The 23,432-nt window shown below is 35.5% G+C and overlaps 1 protein-coding gene across 1 annotated transcript in view; it reads right to left on the bottom strand.

Moving 5' to 3' along the window:
• The window catches only part of LOC102955036 (CD2 associated protein), a 139,994-nt gene that overhangs the window by 78,014 nt on the left and 38,548 nt on the right, over positions 1 to 23,432 (bottom strand). Inside the window, exon 3 of the mRNA XM_042986523.1 lies at positions 5,490 to 5,643. Coding sequence (XP_042842457.1) covers positions 5,490 to 5,643 — 154 coding nt within the window. The remainder of the gene's footprint in view (positions 1 to 5,489; positions 5,644 to 23,432) is intronic.

Here is a 23,432-nt window from a genome sequence, read left to right as displayed (position 1 = left end):
TGATCTCGCGGTCCGTGAGTTCAAGCCCCGCGTCGGGCTCTGTGCTGACTGCTCAGAGCCTGGAGCCTGTTTCAGATTCTGTGTCTCCCTCTCTCTGCCCCTCCCCTGTTCATGCTCTGTCTCTCTCTGTCTCAAAAATAAACGTTAAAAAAAAAAAAAATTACAAAATTTAAAAAAAAAAATAAAAAGAAACTTTGGAGTTTGTGTTTTTTCTCCCTGGTCACACTAAGCATAATTCACCAGAGTGTTCTCCAAAGTAGTTTGCAAAATTATTCACAAAGATTTTTTTTTTCTTTTCAAAGAACCACATTAGATAAAAACACCTGAAAGGCCCCTATTATTGCTACAAAATATGAGCCATTTAAAAAACAAAAAATTTTCATAATTCCATATTTAAATATGGTTTACTCATAAGTTGAAGTGACTGCCTATGTTGTTGAGTTCATCTATTAATTGCCAGCACAATGAAAGGAATTTTGAGATTTTTTTATACTTCAAAAGGCATACACAGTATCTACTCGTAAATGTTTACTGAATTCCTACAATGTATCAGAACCTATGCTAAGCACAAAAGAAAATAAAATAGTATGTACAAGACTAGTTAATAAAAGGATACCTGAATAGAAGTCAATTTGTAAAATAACTATAACCAGTATTTTATCACAAGCAACCTCTATATAGCTTTTCAGATCCACAATGAAATAGAAAATTTGTCAAATCAATGTGTTATAAGTAAAGCTATTGACAAGGAAGTAGATAAAAGAGATATAGGGAAAAAAAGCAGGGATATACTTTCATGCCTTTTATGTACCAGTACTATTCTAAATCCTTCACAAACATCTCCCCAGCAGATAATACAGTTTGTTGTCATCATCTTTTCCCAGTGAGAAACAGGAACTCAGGAGTTAAATAACATGTCCAAGACCAAAGAACTAAAAAGAGGCAAAATTAGAATCATACCCACATACGACTCTTAAGCCTTTTATCTTTCCACTTTATAGATGCTGTCTCCTTTAAAAATTACCAAGTGCTTTAACATAGTTCATACAATCTACTCATGCTGGATCCTTACTACCTGCAAATACCATGTGGTTGCTTATCTCCATGGATCTTCTTCCTGAGGTAGCAATTCTACCTGGAATGTCATAATCCCCAATCTTCATGTGAATGACAAGTTTTACCTAAGAAAGGCTTAAATATATCTTGCTTGACAACCCAGTACAGAACTGCCCCTTTATTTGAATCATAGCTGCATACTTTAAAAACTATAATAATAGTTACAAACATTTATTGAGCACTTCTTATAGTATTTACCTGACATGTTAATACCCGTTTTCTACGAGGTAATTATTACTATCATTTCTGTTTTATAGTAACTTGATGTTTTCCCCTGTTAGACTACAAGTTCTGGATCATCATCCATACCCAGTTTTACTTGGCAGATTTGACTGCCCCATTAACACTGTTCTCATAGTCTTCAAATTCACAGGTATTAAAGCATTCAGCACATCAATGTTGAAACTTTTTCAAAAAAATCTTTTAAAAAATATTTTGTATTTTGGGGTACCTAGGTGGCTGAGTCAGTTTAAGCGTCCAACATTGGCTCAGGTCATGATCTCCAGGTTCCTGAGTTCAAGCCCCACTTACGGCTCTGTGTTGACAGCTCAGAGCCTGGAGCCTGCTTCAGATTCTGTGTCTCCCTCTCTCTCTGCCCCTCCCCTGTTCACACTCTGTCTCTCTCTCTCAAAAATAAACATTAAAAAAATATATTTTGTTTTTTTTTTGAAAAACAAAACCAAATTCTATACAATTTTACACTCAGTAGAGTTACTCTATTTTCCCTACTAAAACGGAAAATCTTAAGAAATGCAGCTGCATCAGGAATGGCAAATATTTTCATGGTTCTGAAACATTCAGATCAAACCAAGCTCTCAAAGTATGGAACCATTCCTCACTTAAGATTACAATTTTTAATCTCCCCATCAAATACTAAAACAAAGAGCACACCACATTCAGAAGCTAGGAGGCTGAATGCTAACAATTTCACAGACAGTAGCAAAAGGACTCCTGATCTACTTTTGGTTCTGTTTGGCTCTGGAAATTTATCTTCACGTTTTACTGTAGCACTGAAAATTTTCTGATGTCAAATTTTTTTTTTTTTTTACCCATTTCTTTCTCCAATAAGCAAAGAAAATAATAAAATGCTAAGAAACAGAGCCATTTGCTATATAGGGCTGAATTTTCCTTAATTTTTTTTCTTATCCTCAGCAATAAAAAGCTCATACTGCCTAGAGCATTAATTGAAAGATCAAGTTATCTGAAGAATCTAACTATACGGCTGATATACTTCTTGATTATAACAATCAAAGCTTAGATTGTCATCACCATCATGAAGAAAAAACTCAAGTGATTAGGGATGAGGTATTATGTCTACAACATACTTGCAGCCGATTCAGTTAAAAATGTGTTCTACATACACGTATACAGATAGAAGGACAATGTGAAAAATGTTAACATCAAACTTAAGTCTTAATTTAACATTAAACTTAAGAATATAAAATATTCATAGTACAATTCTTTCAACCTTTCTAGAAGATTTCAAAAGAAAATAGAAAGTTAGAACACGCTATCCTATTTATCTGATAAGCTGCAGCTGGAGAGGAGTCAGATGAGCCTTTTTCCCCTTTTGAGTCAGAATATTTTAATATCAAAGAGAAGAGCCTGAGCTAATATGCTCATATTTTTTTTTTACTGTATGCTGTAAAAATGTATAGACAATGACCGTATGTTGATGGTATTCAGAATTTTCATTATTTTCTTTAGCACTGACTCAGAATCAGGAGGCAAACTATTTGCTAGCAACTATTTTCTAGTAATGAAACACTAATGTTTGGCATTCTGGTCAACTAATTTTTCATGCAGCAAGATCATTTCTGTAGTATCAATCTCAATGTATCTTTTACATTCAAAGTAATTATTAACTAGATAAAAAATCACTTTTGCAGCACTAATAATGAATACAAAGTTACAAGCAATGATGCCTTCCCTCACGTATAGCAAGAGTAGATTCACATATGGCATCAATTTTTTTTCCAAATGCAAAGTGAAATATCTACTCAATTCTTCACTGAACAGAATACAGAGTTGTGATGCTGAAAGATGGCAATTATTTATTTGCTAAGTAATATTACTCTACAATCATTATCTCTGTGCCTGATTTTTTACAAGGGCTTCAGCAGCAATGGGACTAATATGTGTTTTTGCTATAAGATGTGTAAACTTGTTCTCTTCTATAACTTTAGCAACTTACAATAATTGTCCTGGAAAACATTATTCTGCGCTCACTGTAGAAAAACCTGTTTGTTTCACCACAGTTATTATGGTTAACTTATACACAACAGCAAAAGTTTCAATGGCTTTATGACTAGACTTCATTAAAAAACCAACACTTTTTTGGCTTTGGAAACTACAGAAAAATAGCTAACAATTCCAGCTTCCAAATACTTAACCCCACAGGATGTATCCGAAATTCTCTTTTTAGGTGCTTATACATTTAATACACATGCAGATTTCACTTGCCTTGGCACACAGAGATTAAAATTGAACATTCACACTGCAGTGATTATTATCAACCTTTACAATAGTTTTGTGGGGTTTTTAAAATTATTAATAATATTGGTTAGTAGTATCCACTACTATTTAACATTACAATAAACCACCTTTTGAGTAACTGGTCTATTTTGTGAATTAAGGATAAGATACAAACAGTAACCAAAAAAATTAGATTAAAAAAAAAAAAAAAAACATTAGCTTGCTTTTCCTGGAAAAGCAATCAAAGCAAAAGCAACCTGCATCCTGTTTTACATGTTAGCACCAAATGACCAATTTAGTCCTTGTTGCACATGCACTTAAAAACAAGTTATGGAGCATCCTTAGGAAAAAGTCTAAGTCTCCTGGCACCAGCTACATAACAGGTTTTCTTTTACAAGGAAAAGAATTATGACCAGTGTTCTTGAGGAAAGTAAAATGTAGTGTGTCTTTTCCTATTAGGAGACAAAATGAATAAAATGATCATAACCTTGAAGCCCTTGGTCTAGCCTCTACTTAAGAAAACTGTCCCTTCTTTTAGCTCAGCAAAGCTAAAAGTGGTAAATTGATTTTACAATCGAGGTCATAAGTAACTAACTCTTCCATGGGCCTAAAAATTCTCCTGTGCACAGAAATTCTATATACAGTTTCACCTGTAGGATATGAACACACTCTCTGTAATTTATCCCCATGTCTCTAAAGAAACAGAGTCTGAACATCCAGGACAATTAAAAGTACTGAAACTGTCCACCTTCAGGCAGTAGGCTGAAAGCAGTACAGGTAGTATCTAAATACTGGTTGTACACGTTTAGTGGGAAACAAAAAACACACAGCATTCTTCCGTCCTAGAAGAATTCTTCTGTCCTTGTCTTCTGTCAAGAAATCTTTTTCATTTTTATGAAAATGTGTTTTCATTTAATGAAAATAATCAAAGGATGACAGCACCTAGAAAGTAAAGTCTTCCCCCAAACTTCACAGACAGTAACACAGAAAGTAACAAGATATAAGGAGAAATTTAGATAATGTATGTGAACAAAATTTCTTCACTGTGGACTACTTGGTTCCACAGGGGACTTTACAAGCCACAGTATCAAAGGCACTGACATAAGATAAATGTGGTTAAATACTCATTTACTACTAACTCTCATCCTAGTAATCAGTATTCAATCTCTCAAGGGGCTTCAGATCGTACTATGTTAAAATACTATCTGCTCCCATAATGTTGTATTTTGTACACATTTAATGTTGAATACTTTTTTTAATGAGTCTTTCCCAATACTGTAAGCATTCTGAAAACAGCAATACAATCTATGTTATTTACCACTTTCTCACCAGAAGCAAAATAAAATTCAAGAGTTTAAATGATCTAAGGTCATAGGATGGACTCAAACTCATGTCTGATTTCAAATGGGGTGCTCTCCCTCTATACTAAAATGTTCTAACATATTTATAGAATACCAAATATTTAAAGGGCGCTCTGCTGGGCCAATGACCTTGGAAAACTGAGTATATGTTCAGATGTCTGACCACTGGAGAAAACATACTATCAAAATTCTTGCATCTACACTGCTTAAAATGAACAAACATTAAACATCCCATTAAATAAAAGGTATTAAAATAAATTTAAGGCAAAGCATTAACTATTCAACAGTTTGTAAGGCTAATAAGAAAACAAAGCCTAATATTTTAATTTATAATTCCTATTAATAGTCGTCAGCAGTTCATGCTCAAATATCTTATGAAAAATGACTACAGGGCCGATAACTTAAATGTGAATATGTACGAAGTTTCTGCAGTCGGCCACAAAAGGTTAAGCTAATTTTTCTTTTCATAACTTCTAAACAGTTATAAAACATCCTTTATTTTGAATTATTTAAACAGGAAAGAAATTATTTACATACTCTTCTTAATGTTTTTGGTCTGTGGATGTGGCTGAATTCCTCCAGCTGGAAGTCCGTATGTACTTATCCGTTGTACAAGACTTGCTACATTCCCATGTCTTTCCCGTTTAATGGGCAAATTGTCATCCTTGGATTCTGGCTCTCTCTTAATTTCCTATAACAGGGGAAGAGTAAACAGGCAAATTAAGTTGTATTTTATCAAATTAAATCCTCAAATGTAAAATACCCAAAAAAACAGGTACGGTGGTTATTATACAAAACATGATAGCAACAGTCTTCAACATTTTTCTCTCCCCCACATCTCTAAAAAACGCAACACACTTTGGTAACAGTGACTCATTATGAGTGTAAGTCTTCTCAGAACTAGAGAAAGAGGTAAAGAAAGGCTAGGATACCACCTCTACCCCAAGATACAAAGAAACTCTGAGATACATAAACAAACAATAAAACAAACAATAATTTCTAAGTCAGGTTGGGCAAACTTTTTCTAGAAGAGGCCAGATAGTAAAATATTTTAGGATTTATGGGCCATATAATTTGTTGGAAAAATGAACTGTGCCATTTGTAGTGGAAAAACAGTTATATACTTACATGAATAAGCATAGCTATGCTCCAACAAAATTTTATTTATAGACACTAAAATTTCAATTTCATATAATTTTCATATGATGTTAAATATTGTTCATCTGATTTCTTCCAACTATTTATGAATTCTTAACTAGCATTCTCAGCTCATGGGCATTATAAAAACAGGCAGTTAGATGTGGCCTGCGGGCTGTAGTTTGATGAACCCTGCTCTAAGTCATAGGTATAACAGAAGATATGCAAGCAGATTATATATACTGAAAAAATATATTTTGTATTTTTCTGAAAAACAAAACCAAATTCTGTAAAATTTTACACTCAGTAAAGTTACTTTCCTATTTTTCCTACGAAAATGGAAAATCTTAAGAAATGCAGGTCCATCAAGAATGGCAAATATTTTCATGGTTCTGAAACGTTCAGATCAAACCAAACTCTCAAATTATGGAACCATTTCTCACTTACCATTACAATTTTTAATCTCCCCACCAAATACCATAACGAAGAGCATACCACATTCATTATGCACACTGTCTTTTTGTTGGCCAGTTTTGCATTGATATTACCTATTTTCTAAGAGATTTTTCTCATTTGTAGGACGAAATTAAAAGGTTTTCTGAATTTGTCAATACTTGATACTCTTCTTAAGTGAGGACACTTTTTCACTGGATTTCCTGGAATCGTTTTCAAAATCAGGAAGGTAAGTGAAGCTGGTGGAAAATAGATGCTACTATGTTAACATGCGTTTTATTTACTGGCTGATTAGGTAAAAGGAAGTAAAGGGCAGAAGAAGGAAGAAACACTGGAAACTTACACTTCATAGGTGGTCAGAAAAATTTGTAGTCTGATGAACCCTGCTCTACGTCATAGTTCTAACAGAAAATATGCAAAGTATGAAATTAAAAGAAGACATACAAAAGGGAAGTCGTGTCACATTCAGTAATTAAAAACCCAATTATCATAAGGTTATCAATTCTCCCTAAAATTGATGTAATAATGTAATGCAATAAAATAGGCCAACAAAAATAAGAATAAATAAATAAGAATGCAACTACACTGATTTATTTGCTTCACAGATAAAGAATAAGAAGTAGCAAATTAAATGGAGATAAGAAACATAAACAAATGGGAGATAAGAAATATAAGCAAATGAGAAGGAGCTAAAAAGGTTGGGAAGGATATAGTTATTCTTCATCTATTAAAATAATCAAAGATATTTAACTCTGACTGCAGTAACCAAAAACAACTTAAAAGATGATCAACAAAATTCACAAACCACTTCTTCATGCTGTATCTTTATTAATAATTTGGTTATCTAATCATTGCCAGTGCATGATCATAATCTGAAAAAAGTAAGCAATTAACTTCTATATCACAGAATTAAGTAAAAGTCACAAAGAATGACACAAATTAAAGGGCAAAAACTTATTCTTATTTCTCAAATGAAAGAGGTTACCCTAAGCAGAGTGAGTTCTGCTTATGCTAATTAAAATTTAAGGAATACACAATATTTTTAATTTGACATTCAGAATTTCCAAAAGTGTTATATAGAATTAGTACCTCAAACTCTATGAAACATAAATCAGAAGATACAGAAAAGTGATTTTTACTAAAGATTTAAGAATATAAGCAGGATTAAATATTTAACATATGCCCACTGTTTTAGCTTTGACTGCATCAACATTAGACCCGCACTTGAAAAATGAGATTTCCAACCTAATAAAAATGGTTTGCCCCATTCCTATAGTATTTATTGTTTTTAGAATATAAATGATAGTGTATAAGGAATAATCCAGAAGGAACTACATCAAATCATTAGATTTTCATTTTTCTTATGACCAAATTAAGTTGTATAGTAACAAAAAACCTTTAAGTCCAAACTGAAAGGACCAACAGGAGAAAATCTCCTTAATATGAAATCAGTATGTACCTTCTGAGTGCCATCATATCAAAATCATGAAGGAAAACAACAATAACAGATATAACAGGACTATTTTGAAAGTTTCTAAGTCTATTCTCTCTCCCAAATATGCTCTTCTCCACATAACTATTGTCTCTCCAACCTGGACAAAGGGCCTTCCTATTGCCAACTATCCCTCCCCCATTTGGAAAAGGCAAAAGTAGGAAAAGAGAGGAAAAGTTACATACATTCATTTTCAGTGGCTACTCCTTTTCTTTCCTACTCCTTTCTTTTCTCCATCACAAGAATGTTAATGAGAGCCAAGTGAAGCAGAGTGGGAAAAACACTAAATAAATAACTCAGACATACCACACTGAAATGGACTGAAAATACCCCAACAATTTATAATAGTCACATTTTTCACACTAGTTACATGGATTTAAATATGATATTTGTGCTTTCAGTCCTAGGTTGAAGGGATTTTAGGATAAGAACTGCCAATAATGAGAGCTATAGTATCTATGACTCAAAAGACATCAGGCCTACTGAAGGAAGATCCTTCTCCCAAAGCTGCTAGACTCCTTGTGGCCACAGATGACATTATCAAGTAGACAATGAGTGCTTATCCAAAAAGCCAGGTCAGGAGATATCCCAGAAACCCAGGTTCTGGCACTCAAACTTTCCTGATTTAAATTATTTCTACAACTTGAGGGGTGCCTGTGTGGCTCAGTCGGTTAAGCATCTGATTTCAGCTTGGGTCATGATCTCACAGTTCATGAATTCAAGCCCTGAATCAGGCTCTGTGCTGACACTCAGAGCCTGGAGCCTGCTTTGGATTCTGGTCTCCCCCTCTCTCTGCCCCTCCCTAGCTTGCACTCTGTCTCTCTCTTAAAAATAAACATTAAAAAAAATTTTTTTTAAATAAATTATTTCTAACGATTTGAAATACCGTAGCAAGAACAAAATTTATTATTTCTCCTTAAGCGGAAAAATTAGAATTTAACTTCCCAGGTAAGTCCCAGGTGAACATTAACATAGTTTATATAATAATGTTTTGAATTTAAATTTATGGTGTAAAATATAGTATACAAATGGGGAAGAGAACACAAATAATTCAGTTAAAAACATAGGTAACAGTCTATAAGGTATCTACCAGATTCCGAAAAGTGGAAGGAGATTGGGGGAGGGCTGTAAGGAAAGAAATGTACTTTTCACAAAAGCCACTTCTATATTCCTTGAATTTTGTTTCAACATGTATTATTTCAGTGATTTTTTTTTAAATAAAAAATTTGGTGTGCTCAGAAATAACAGTGCTACAAGTCATATTGTCCTAGGGCATTTAGAGAAAGATCTTAGTTGTATGAACACACATTACTAAATACACATCTTAACACATCTTTTCTAGCATTACCTGTACTGAACTCTTTCTTTAACTCAGTGAATATAGTCTCCATAGTAGGATTCAGAATATTATCAAAAATATTCCAAGTCACAGAACAAATTGTTCTTAATCAATGTGTATAATGTTGTACAATATGTAATAAAATATGTATTATGATGTATCATAAGTGACTACACACAACTTTGACATTTTATCTACTGTTTTTATTGTAATTCCCAGAAAGGAAGTAGAGTTGTCTTCCATTTAGTATTCTGATACCTAATGTGTTTCAAATAGTGAAAGTAAATCAAACACAAAATTTTCTTCTGATACAAAGCCAGTTTCCTGAACTACTCTATCAAAGTCACCAATACGTCTTCTAAAACTTGAAAACATTGCTAAGGTTTATCTAAAAGAACTAACAGTGTTCATAAAATAAATGATTCAAAAAAATTAAGGTCACATAAAATCACATTGCCATTTCCTGAATTAAAAAAATAATTCTTCTTATAAGAACAGTGGAGTATCAACAGATTTAAAAACAAAACCAGCATTCTTCCAGAAAAAAGATGTGATAAAGTTTTGTTCTGAGACAGCAAGAGAGAGTGCACGAGCGTGAGCAGGGAACAGGCAGAGAGAGAGGAAGACAGAGAATCAAGGTAAGGCTCGAACTCACAACCATGAGATCATGACCTGAGCTGAAATCAAGAGCCAGACACTTAATGGACTGAGCCACCCAGGCACCCCAAAAGCTGCAATATTTAAAAAGCAAGAAATCACTAAGACTCATCCAAACTAGTCACAGATCACCATCTTATTCCCCATATTGCTAGTTTTTCTTTAAAAGTAACTTTTTAAAAAGATTTTAAATATACTTAAAGATTTAATGTCTACTTAACCATTTAATCAATGGAATATAGAAATAAAATAAGGGGCGCCTGGGTGGCTCAGTCGGTTGAGCGTCCGACTTCGGCTCAGGTCGTGATCTCACACTCCGTGAGTTCGAGCCCCGCATCGGGCTCTGTGCTGACAGCTCGGAGCCTGGAGCCTGGAGCCTGCTTCAGATTCTGTCTCCCTCTCTCTCTGTCCCTCCCCCACTCGCACTCTGTCTGCTCTCTCTCAAAAATGAATAAACGTTAAAAAAAAAAAGAAACATTTTTAATGAGAGGTAAGTTGTCAAACTGCCTAAGTTTAAAAAAAAAAGGATTCAATGATTTTAACCTTTCTGTAAATGAGGAAAAAAAAGGCTAGAAATTTAAGTCAAAATAAAGAAAAAATATCCAAAAGATTTTTAGTAACTTGTCAGCTTCCTGAAAATATTTAAGTGTTAATAACTTGTTTCCTTGTTCTTTATTATATAAAAAGTCTGAAACACTTTACCAAGCTCTGAGAACTCTTCAAAAGGGATCAAAATTTCATTTTACATTTAAAAAGGCAAGGAACAGCAATTCCTTTACCAGCACCTGAGACCTCTTCTGTGAATATATATATTTATTTTCTAAAGTAAAAATATGTAACAATATCATGTAATAAACTATAATACCATCGGTATAAAGCTCACAAGAAAGCTCTATCAAAGCTCACAAATTAACATCCCTTATACACCAAACACTGTACAACTAATAAAAGTATTTCTGTTAACTTCTTTTAATACCTTATTTCACTGATACTTCTCTACTTTTCTTAAGAAAAACTAGCTATTATTAAAAATTTTTTTTACATTTATTTATTTTTGACAGAGAGAGAGAGAGAGAGAGGGAGAGAGCGCGCGCGCGCGCGCGCGCGCACCAGTGGGGGAGGGGCAGAGAGAGAAGGAGACACAGAATCTGAAGCAAGCTCCAAGCTCCGAGCCCGATGTGGGGCTCGAACTCACAAACTGTGAGATCATGACCTGAGCCGAAAAGTCGGATGCTTAACCGACTGAATCACCCAGCTGCCCCAAGAAAAACTAGCTATTATTAAACCATTTCTAAAAGAAACTCTATGTAGTGAGTTTTTAGACTTTAAGGATACGCATTACAATCTATTAAGTGCATAACCATCTATCTGATGCTTGCCAGAGGGGAAGGAAGTGGGGAGATGGGTGAAATAGGTGATGGGGATTAAGGAGTGCACTTGGCGTGATGAGCACAGGGTGATATATGGAAGAGTTGAATTACTATATTGTACATCTGAAACTAATATAACACTGTATGTTAACTAACTGGAATTAAAATAAGTACTTTTAAAAACTGCATCACCAACTAGATTTCCCTTACGTAAAGATGGGACAGATGTACTTTTCCTTATTCCTCCCACTAGATAAAATGTTAAAAACTCTAGACATTACATATTAAAAATAAATAGATAAAAATAATCTGGAGGCGCCTGGGTGGCTCACTAGATTAAGCATCAGACTCTTGATTTCAGCTCAGGTAAGATCTCACAGTTAGTGAGTTCAAGTCCCGCACAGGGCTTTGTGCTGACAGCGCAGGAGCCTGCTTGGGGTTCTCTCTCTCCCCTCCCACACTCTCTCTCTAAAGCAATAAATAACTTAAAAATACAGATAAAAGTATTCTGAAAAGTGAAGAAAAGAAGACAGGTTAGCCAAGACAGCCCAGGTTCCTTAGAACCTGGTTAGTGAGTTCACGAGGTTTCTTTTTGCCTCATATATTCTAGACTAAATACTGGAGAAGCTGACAACCTGTTAATGCCAATGAGGCCGGGGGGGGGGGGGGGGGGGGGAGGGACTCCAAGAAAAGCTGGGGTCTCTCCAACCAGAGGACCAAGAAAAGGGTAGCCTAGCAAGACAGAAAACTCCTAGCCGATAAAATCACTCTACTACAGTCAAATAACACAGGGGAAAAAAAACCCAAAAAACAAAACTGTAGCCCCCTCCCCACCCATGCCAGCCAAAGCTAAGCAGAGAACCTAGACTTCCACCCTCACCAGGCTATAACCAGACACCCCAATCACAACCACTACCCCACTCACCCAGCCAGGGTGGTATCAGAGAAGGCCAAGTGGAGAGCCAAGACTCCCTTCCCCACTGGAGAGGGCAGGGAACGAGTTTCCTCTCCTCCCACTGCCAGTGGAGGCCACAAGGCAATACTAATGAGGCACACCTGCCCTTCGGTCAAGGATTCAATGGAGGCCAAGTGGAGCCTGAACTCCTACCCGACCCAGTAGTAACCAGGAGCTCCTATCTCTCCAAGTGTCAATGGAGACAGAGTGGGAAACTGGACTGGAGGTAGCTCTTTTTTTTTTTTTTTTTCCCCAGCACAGGTTCTCTCTTTAAGAAAAATAAAGTTTCAATATAGATCCAAGGTCCTCAACCAACATTATGATTTTTTTCTGTATTTATACTGCCAATACTTCTACGAAGACTTGAACACAAATCCTCAACTTTTAATAACAAGTCTGACAAATGTCTGCTTTCTCCTTTCTCAGTATCTGAAACAACTTTCCAAAGGCATTTCATTTGAGCCCCCTCATCTTCTTAGAACTACCTTTTCCATTCCAAAGGACTTAAAAAATAAATAAAATAATAATAATAATAATTTCTTCCAGATCACTCTTCTAAATATAAGACTTTAGTTCCCCAGAAAAGACCTACCAAAATTAGTTTTACCCTAAGGAGCTAGAGCTTACACAAATCCTAACACACTAAAAGCTTTTTTACTGTCTAACTTCTCACACAGCTGGCCCACTTTTAAACAGACTTGATCTGTTCCACCACAACCAACACCAAGACTACAGATTTGGTTTAGGGAAACAGGCTAATCAGGCTAACTTCTTATCTTATATTTTCCCAATTACTTTCTTCTTTATTTTTGTCCTTCCTTAAAAACCACTGGCTTTTCTTAAAGAGAAATTAGAAAAGTTCTTATTTACCTATTTTATTATTAACATTTGATTTAACAGTAGCAGGTATAGTACAGGCACGGGGTGGGGGGGGGGGGAAGGGAACCTATTTATTGACTAAATTAACAACATAGGTGATTTTCTTCTCTGATTTTCCCTTTATGAAAAGGAAGTTCCTGAGCAAAATATAACAAGATGAAATAATAAATCCATTTCATATCTACATGCAAAGTACAGACACTCAAAATCTAATTCCTACCAACAACTCAAACAGGTGGGATTCCCCACATTTACACAGTAAGAAATGCATGCTCTAGAGTGAAACATCTTTAAGGAAGAACATGCAGGAGGCATATGTATGGGTATGGGGGAGGTGGGGGTAGGAAGTCAAACAGAGGTCTATACATCCTGACTCCAAAGGCCACGTTCCTTTCCTAATGCCACGCTATCTTCTTGACATAGCTCTCGTAGAGGAGTTGGCAACCACATCTATCACAGTAAGTCTACTTTCTTCTAATATCAAGATCCTCCTCAAAAGGAATTCATTCCTTATCTCCTCTACACCTTTCTGGGTTTTTCTGACCAAATAACCTCAGAGAGGCTATCCTACAACATCCAAATTAAAGTATCAAATGCCATTTTCCACCTCCCATCACTCACTTTTTCTCTTTCAAAGCACTAATGACTATCGAAAATTATCATCTTATTCATTTATTTTTTTTTACATTTGTCTGTTTTCCTCCCACCATTAAAAATAAATTCACAAAGAGAAGGGAACTTACCTGTTTTATCCACTACCGTGTCCCTAGCATCTATAAAAAGTCCTAACACACAGAAAGAGCCTCAGTAAGAATTTGGACAAATGAACAGATCACAAACAGAAAAGAATACGATGGAGAGGCAGGGTACGTGGAGGCTATACTGCAGTACTGCCACTGATCTTACTAAAACATACCTCAAAAGAGAGTACCTGGGAAATTGGGTTTCTTAACAGAGATACTGAAGAGGCTCGTGATCTAAAAGGAACTGAAAACCCTGCTACACAAGTGCTGCAGAAAGAGACATGTGGTTGATGAAAACTACAGGCTTCAAATACAGCTGAGAAGTATCCCCTACTTGGTGCTAAAGTTGCTGCTGATCTTACTTGCAACAGAGAAAGAAAGCTCTTATTTTACTTAATTAAACATAACTCACTAGCTGGACTACGATCTGTATGAAAGCATGTATTCCTTGTGTTATGCCACCATGGAGATTGTAATGCTGTTACTACAATGTAAGCTATCCCATTCTTACTGATACGCTGGGCCTTCTACTTTCTTAACTTGTATAATTAAACCTTGTTTTTCAGCACAATTTCCAGGAATGGAGGCAGTAGGAGAACAAGAATGAAACTCTGATTTCATTTTATAAAGTTACCTACAGAAAACTGTACATGAGCATTGAGAGTCGGCTTCATTTTCTAAATATCTTATTATTTTTACATTTTTTGCATATTTTCATTCCCTCTTTAGTCTTTGAAATGCCCTCACATCAAATCTCAAGTTTAGTTTTGGGGGGAAAAAGTTTATTTCCATAAAATTTCATTCTGAGGAAGCAGTTTGATTTTTCTTTTCAAGAGTCAATTCTAAAGGTTATCAAAAGCACTTAATTTTGTCATTCTAACCTCTTTCAACTATGCTGATGCTACTGGAGAATTTCAATGGCTAAGATTCATATCACTTTGTCCTTAGATTCTTAAAAGCAGGGAATGTTACAAAATGTAATAACCAGCACCTACTACATAAAATACATTTCTCATCTAAAAACAGGCTGGTATTTGCCTGTCATAGAGCTACCTACTACCAAGCCCGTGGCCTACCGACTATCACCGGTATAATTTTGGGCATGAATAACATATTCCCTAATTTTCAAAGATGTCAGAATAAAGTGAGAAAATGGATGGGAACATGCAAAGTCTTAACATGAATAAAAGGTATTATGTCTATTAGCTATCCATTTGCTTCCACTCTCACTGGACCACTTTCACTACACTTTATAGCTTCAACTCTTTCCTCTTTAATAAAATCTTTCCTTCTCACTAAGATTAATCCATTAAAGCATTCTATCTTCCTTCTCCTGTCTCCAAAACCTGTGATTTCCCTAGTATCTTTCAAATAGTCTTAATACCTTTAAAAAAAAATTTTTTTTAATGTTTATTTATTTTTGAGAGAGTGAGAGAGAGACAGAACAGGATTGGGATGGGGCAGAGAGAGAGGGCGACACAGAATCCCAAGCAGGCTCCAAGCTCTGAGCTGTCAGCACAGAGCCCAACCTGGGGCTCAAACTCAAAAACCGTGAGATCGTGACCTGAGCTGAAGTCAAACACTTAACTGACTGAGCCACCCAAGCGCCTCAATTAGTCTTAATACCTTTAAATGACACTCAAAATGCACTGTACCACTGGCTTCAATCCATACTTTTGGCCTTAATTCCCATTATACACACTCCCATAGAAAAACTTGCATTCAGCCAAAATAGTCCATTATTTTTACCGCAAAACATTTTGTGCCTTTGACAGGCATAGAGCACACTAATTATTCATCTAACTTCCTATCTTTAAAGACCAACTCAAGTGTTACTTCCAAAATCTCTGAAAAATATTTTCTCCAAGATCCTTTAGCACCTATTATCTTTACGACATATCTGACACTCAGCCAAAAAGGCACAGCAATTTTTCCACCTATTTTCATGCTGTTACCTCCCCCAATAAAGTAAGTTGTGGGAACTCTTCTCACCACACCCCAAAATACTTCATAGTCAATCACTAAGCATTTATTTAATGGAGTATTTACTTTGTTTCATCTCAGTTACAGCAGAGTGCCAAATATCACAAATAACAACACTGACACTGAATCTCAAAGTTTACATGAACAAACAAATCAGACACTTGAGTCTAAGCTTTAGTCTAAAACACTGAAGTTGAGAATGTGGAAAGATCTGATAAACTATCAAGTTTCTTCCCAATTTTGGCTCAATTCTTAAACACTACAAATCCATAAGGAAAGAGTAGACTATTCAATATTTTTTAATGTGGAAAAAAATTTAATTAGTGCCTAAATCACAGCTGTACAAAAAATAAAGCAGTGCCTAAATCACAGCTGTACAAAAAATAAAGCAAGACTGATTAATGATTTATGCTGAAAATCAAAACTTTAAAACTAAAGAAAACTTAGAAGATTAATGTCTTTAAACCTTCCCTGCTCCCAAGTTATACTAAGACAAGTCACAAAAAGCACTTATGATGTGAATGCAAGCTGGTGCAGCCACTCTGGAAACCGGTATGGAGGTTCCTCAAAAAAAACTAAAAATAGAACTACCCTACGACCCAGCAAATGCACTACTAGGTATTTATCCACAGGATACAGGTGTGCTGTTTCGAAGGGACACATGCACCCCCATGTTTATAGCAGCACTATCAACAATAGCCAAAGTATGGAAAGAGCCCAAATGTCCATTGATGGATGAATGGATAAAGACGTGATATATATATACATATATATGTATATATATACATATATATGTATATATATACATATACATACACATATATATATATACATACACACACACACACACACACACACACACACACATACAATGGAGCATTACTTAGCAATCAAAAAGAATAAAATTTTGCCATTTGCAACTACGTGGATGGAACTGGAGGGTATTATGCTAAGTGAAATTAGTCAGAGAAAGACAAATATATGACTTCACTCATATGAGGACTTTAAGAGACAAAACAGATGAACATAAGGGAAGGGAAATAAAAATAATATAAAAACAGGGAGGGGGGCAAAACAGAAGAGACTCATAAATATGGAGAACAAACTGAGGGGTATTGGAGGGGTTGTGGGAGGGGGGGAATGGGCTAAGTGGGTAAAGGGCACTAAGGAAACTACTCCTGAAATCACTGTTGCACTATATGCTAATTTGGATGTAAATTTTAAAAAAATTAAAATTAAATTCTCATTAAAAAAAAAAAAAGAATCTACTCCTGAAATCATTGTTGCACTATATGCTAATTTGGATGTAAATTTTTAAAAAATTAAATAACAAAAAGATAAAGAAAATAAAAGCACTTATGAAAGAGAAAAAGACACATAAGCAGAAGGAAGACAAAGGCCTAGTATTCACAATATGGAATTCACAGTAAGAATTCACAGTATTCACATTAAGAAGTACTACAAATCAATGACAATGAGCAAGAACTCAATGGAAAAATGGAGAGAAATATCTGAACAGGCTAGACACAGGAAAAGAAATTTAAGTGGCCAGTAAGTGTGAAAAGATATCTAACTTCCCTTGTAATCACAAATATGAAACACTGTAACATGTGGATACTACTATAGATCTATAAGATTAAAAAGAAAATAAAAGATCTGATGGTATCAAATGTTTATAAGAACATGGAAGAAAGGTACTCTTATACTACTGGTAGGAATTTAAATATAATGGTATAATTATTTAGTGAGAAACTGTACAATGTCTAAAACAGTGGAATATGGGCATACCCTACGATGCAGCAAATTCTCAGCAATGTATATAACCTACAAAAGGATATTCACCACAGCACTGTTTTCAATAGCTAAAAAAAAAAAAAAGAAAAAGAAAATAGCTCTAAATATTTATAAAATGTGGTAAAGACCTAGAATGGAATACTATGTAACTGTTAAAAAGGAATCTCTACTATAAAACTACACATGTATTCCTAAACATCTAACCTCCGGGGGTAGGGGGAATCACACACTAAAATACTACTGATTCTGTGAAATCAAACACACGAAAAATACCAGTGATTATGAAGGAAGGAAGGAAAGAAAAGAAAGGAAAAGAGAAAAGAAAATAAAAAGAAAAAGAAAAAGGAAAAGGAAAAGGAAAAGGAAAAGAAGAAGAAGAAGAAGAAGAAGAAGAAGAAGAAGAAGAAGAAGAAGAAAAAGAAAAAAAGAAAAAGAAAGAAAAAAAAGAGAAAGAGAAAAAGGAAAAGGAAAAGGAAAAGGAAAAGGAAAAGGAAAAGGAAAAGGAAAAGGAAAAGAAAAAGAGGAAGGAAAAGAAAAAGAAAAAGAAAAAGAAAAAAAGAAAAAGAAAGTAGGGTTTGGGGCATACCACTTTAAACCTACACAAGTTTGGAACCTGAGCACTAAAAATGAAAGTAAAAATAAATAACAATAACTGAAACCTTGGAAAGTGGGTAATAACTTAAGACTGCCCAAACAGTCATGACAAATGGATTCCTCTATAGCTATTAAAAATGCATTGGGGGGGCGCCTGGGTGGCTCAGTCGGTTAAGCCTCCGACTTCAGCTCAGGTCACGATCTCGCGGTCTGTGAGTTCGAGCCCCGCGTCGGGCTCTTGGGCTGATGGCTCAGAGCCTGGAGCCTGCTTCCGATTCTGTGTCTCCCTCTCTCTCTGCCCCTCTCCCGTTCATGCTCTGTCTCTCTCTGTCTCAAAAATAAATAAAACGTTAAAAAAAAAAAATGCATCGGGTGCCTATGGGTAGCTTAGTCACTTAAGTCTGACTCTTGGTTTCAGCTCAGGTCACGATATCTCATGTTCATGAGTTCAAGCCCCACGTTGGGCTTTGTGCTGACAGTATGGAACCCACTTGAGATTCTCTCCTCTCTCTCTGCCTCTGCCCAATAGCTGTCTCTTTCTCTCAAAATAAATAAATAAACTTAAAAAAAATTAATGCATAAAAACAACAGAGTAGATAGGTTGGTTTATGGGTACTAAGATGATGCAGAGACAAGAGGAGGTAAGTACCAGGAGTTAAAAGCTGTAACATTTTATGCTAGGACTGTTCAACTTTGAGAAAAATACCTAGGTAGATGATCACATTAACAAATAAGAAAGAAAGAAAGAAAGAAAGAAAGAAAGAAAGAAAGAAAGAAAGAAAGAAAGAAAGAAAGAAAGGGTTTCATTTAAAAGCTAAAAGCACTCCTGTTTATGCAAGCAGCCAAGCTAAGAGCCTATCCCTTTCTCACTAAATGATACTTTTACACTCTTTATCACAGCTCCCTTTTACCTAGAAAATAAACCAACACGGCTTTCTCATTGTCCCGACATCATTCCTCTATTTACCAAAGAGTTATGAGCTAACTGCACAGTGTCATAAAAACACAATGTTATGTATCACATTGAAAGGCATATTAAATTTTAAAAAGTCACAATATGACACAATAATTATGTCAATGTCTAAATCACACAAAATACTATTTGTTTATTCACAGATAAATATATATTAGAAGGATACATTTAATTTCAGAATATGGAGGTTGGGAGGAGAGAGAAATGATAAGAGGAGGTAACAAAAAACTCAATTTTATCTGTAATGTTCTATTATAAAAGTAACACTCTAAAGCAACAATGACAAAATGACAACATTCTATACCTAAGTTCATGGATCCTTGTTCTACATTCTTTGTAAAATATTTTTTAAATCAAGTAAAGATGAAATAACTGCAAAGAGACAATGAAATGAACAGTTTGTCACAAAACAAATTTAGTGTCTATAAAGTCTGTTTTCAACAGTCTGCAAAAATGATTTAACCTTCCAGCCCAACTGGAATATCAATGCCCTTCAATATAGCTATCTGAAACTATAACAGGGATGTGAATTTTGAAGCCTCAGTAGTTCTACCATCCACTTCATAGTCTCAGATTTACAAATAACATACATATCTTCAAGTAACAGTACATTAGGCGTAAAAGGCTTATTTACAGGTGGACAGTGAATTATAAATTACAACTTTCTCTTGAATCTTCACATCTGAAGTCAACTATCTTATTATCTACTGCTATTGACTGCCTCTGGCTAATTTTTCAATAAAAATTTAACTTTCGGGGTGCCTGGGTGGCTCAGTTGATTAAGCATCCGACTTCGGCTCAAGATCTCACGGTTCCAGCCCCACTTTGGGTAAGCCCAAGCTCCACTTCAGGTCAACTTGAGCCCCACTTTGGGCTCTGTGCTGACAGTGTGGAGCCTGCATGAGATTCTCTCTCTCAACCTTTCTCTCTGCCCCACACTCACTCATGAGCTCTCTCAAAAATAAACTTGAAAGAATTACAAAGGTAGTAAACAGAGCTCCCATATCCCCTTCATTGTTTCTCCTAATGTTGCATCTTGCATAACCATATTACACTTGTCAAAACTAAACCAATGACTTTATGAAGATTTCATCAGCTTTTTCACTAATACCCATTTTTTGTTCCAGATTCCAACCCAAGATACCACGATATATTTGATCACATGTCGTGTTAGACTCATCTAGTCAACATCAGTTTCTCAGCCTTTATTTGGTTTTCATGACCTTGAAATTTTCTTTAAGCGCTGGTCAGATATTTTGTAGTTTGTCTTCAATTTGGGTTTGATGCTTTGCCTCGTGCTTAGACTGGGATTATGGGTTTGGGGGAAGAGTAAGTATCACAGAGGTAAAGAGGATACATGATATCAACATATCACTGATGATATTAGCTTTTAACAGTTGGTTATGGTAGTATTTGCCAGTTTTCTCCACTGTAAAGTTACTATTTTTCTTTTCCACCTATTTTTCATTCCGGCCCATCCTACAGGATGTTTTTGAGGGGAGGGGATGGAGGGAAAGGAAGTATCTACAAATATTTGAAATAATTCTCTGAGATTTATTCCTTCTTTTCCATTCACTTATTTACTCAACCACTTATCTATATCAGCATGGGCTTACGTATATTTATGCTCCTCTTTGGGTAATTATCAAGTATTAAGTTATTCTGTTGCTTAAATTAGTCCAGCTCTGGACACTGGAAGCTGAGCCTGGAAAGTTTTTAGATTGGCTGCTTTCACATGGGCCATCATTTTGTGGGGTTTTTTTTGAGCACTTCTCTACCTTCTGGCACTACATACAAGATGGTCTGGGGTCATCATGTATTTTCCTTGCTCCAGCCCTAGAATCAGCTATTTGTCTAAGGAGCCCTGCTTCTTTTATTGGAGAATAAGATTTAGAAAGCGAAATCTGGTAACTGGGGATAGTTGCTGCTACTGGTATGTCACTGTTTCTAGGCCCTCTCAGTGGAAACAGCTGAGAAATATATGGACGTGCATTAACCCAAGTGTTAACACACACATAGTTTCTGTATGCATTGATACATATTTTAAACTGAACATGAGTTCATATTTATGTCTCCCATTCTAATTTGTTATCCTGTGGTTACTTTTTAATCCCAGATTATGCTTCCCTCCATTATTTAGCATACTCAAACTGCATCCTCCATTCTCAGGCAGTGCATTAAACTCAAGTTCTAGTGTTCATTGTCATGAAACAAGAAAGTAAAATATATTTCAAAATGGAGTCCTATGATAGTCATCTCCACTACTGGGACAATACATCAGCACACAATTAAGAGAACTATACAGGGGCGCCTGGGTGGCTCAGTCGGTTGAACATCCAAGTCTCGATTTTGGCTCAGGTCATGATCCCAGGGTCACAGGATTAATCCATGCTAAGCGTGGAACCTGCTTGGGATTCTTTTCTCTCTCTCTCTCTCTCTCTCTCTCTCTCTCTCTCTCTCTCTCTCTCTCTCCGCCCTCCTCCCTCCCTCCTCTGCCCCTCTCTCCAGATCGTGCTTTCTAAAATAAATAAAATGAAAAAAAATTTTTTAAAGCTATATTAATACTTAACATTTCATGTACTTTTCTTTAGTGTTCTATTACTTCAACATACTTTCTCTAAAAAGCCACTTTCCTGGTGCAGCCACTCTGGAAAACAATACAGAGGTTCCTCAAAAAACTAAAAATAGAACTACCCTATGACCCAGCAATTGCACTACTAGGCATTTAACCACGGGATACAGGTGTGCTGTTTCGAAGGGGCACATTCACCCCAATGTTTATAGCAGCACTATCAACAATAACCAAAGTATGGAAAGAGCCCAAATGTCCATCAATGGATGAATGGATAAAGAAGATATGTGTACACACACACACACACACACACACACACACACACACATGCACACAATGGAGTATTACTCAGCAACCAAAAAGAATGAAATCTTGCCATTTGCAACTACGTGGATGGAACTAAAGGGTATTATGCTAAGCAAAATTAATCAGTTGGAGAAAGACAAATATCATATGACTTCACTCATGTGAGGACTTTAAGACACAGAACAGATGAACACAAGGGAAGGGAAGCAAAAATAATATAAAAACAGGGAGCAGGACAAAACATAACAGACTCTTGTGCTCGCTTCGGCAGCACATATACTAAAACATAACAGACTCTTCAATATGGAGAACAAACAGAGGCTTACTCTGTTGAGGGAAGGGGGAATGAGGGAAGGGGGGATGGGCTAAATGGGTAAGGGGCACTAAGGAATCTACTCCTGAAATCATTGTTACACTATATGCTAACTTTGATGTAAATTAAAAAAAATGTTTTTAATTAAAAAAAAAAAAAGCCACTTTCCTTTTTTTAAAGAGACACAGAGAAAGAGAGAGAGGTGAGAGAGCAATGTCATGGCTTACCATATACTGACTATAAATATGCCATTTTAAGGATAAGAAAACAGATAAATTATGTGGTTTGAACTACATCAAATGACCAGCAAGGGACAAATCTAGAACTTGACCATATTTAAATCCATTTATTCTATTCAATTACCAAGGTATCTGCATTACACTCCATTTTAGGTTATAAGAAATAAGTCAATTTATTAAACAAAAAAATAAAAACAAAAGCAATCTTCCCCTATTACAAGTTCAAATCCCTACTATAGCCTTTCTCAGTTGTTTCAAGAGATAAAATGTATTTAGGTAGCATATAGTTAGTTCACCTTCTCTGAAATCAATTAGCATTACAGTATGAGTTCATATTTAGACGTAAAACCACAACTGAATACAAATCTATTCAGGGAACAAATATTATCTAAATATCCACAGTGTGCAGGTATTCGTAACAATTACTATATAAGGTGGACAAAAAAAATGAGACACATTCTAGCCTTCCCAGAAGAACTCAGAATCAATCTAAAGAGGCCAGTAGTAAGTAAGCATAAGAAAACTAATAGAGGTACCAAGGCAATTAGAAGTGAAGCATAAATATACAGATATTCTTTACTTTTTTTTTTCCTTCCCTAAACTAGTGAGAACTCTGTCTGCAAAAGACTTAAGAATCTTGATTGTTCCCTGGGGGAAGTGACTGAATATTCACTAACAAAG

The sequence above is a fragment of the Panthera tigris genome, chromosome B2 (genome assembly GCF_018350195.1).
Source record: "Panthera tigris isolate Pti1 chromosome B2, P.tigris_Pti1_mat1.1, whole genome shotgun sequence".
Taxonomy (NCBI): Eukaryota; Metazoa; Chordata; class Mammalia; order Carnivora; family Felidae; genus Panthera; species Panthera tigris.
Note: the sequence above shows the minus strand (reverse complement) of the source record. Positions and strands in the feature narration are given on the sequence as shown.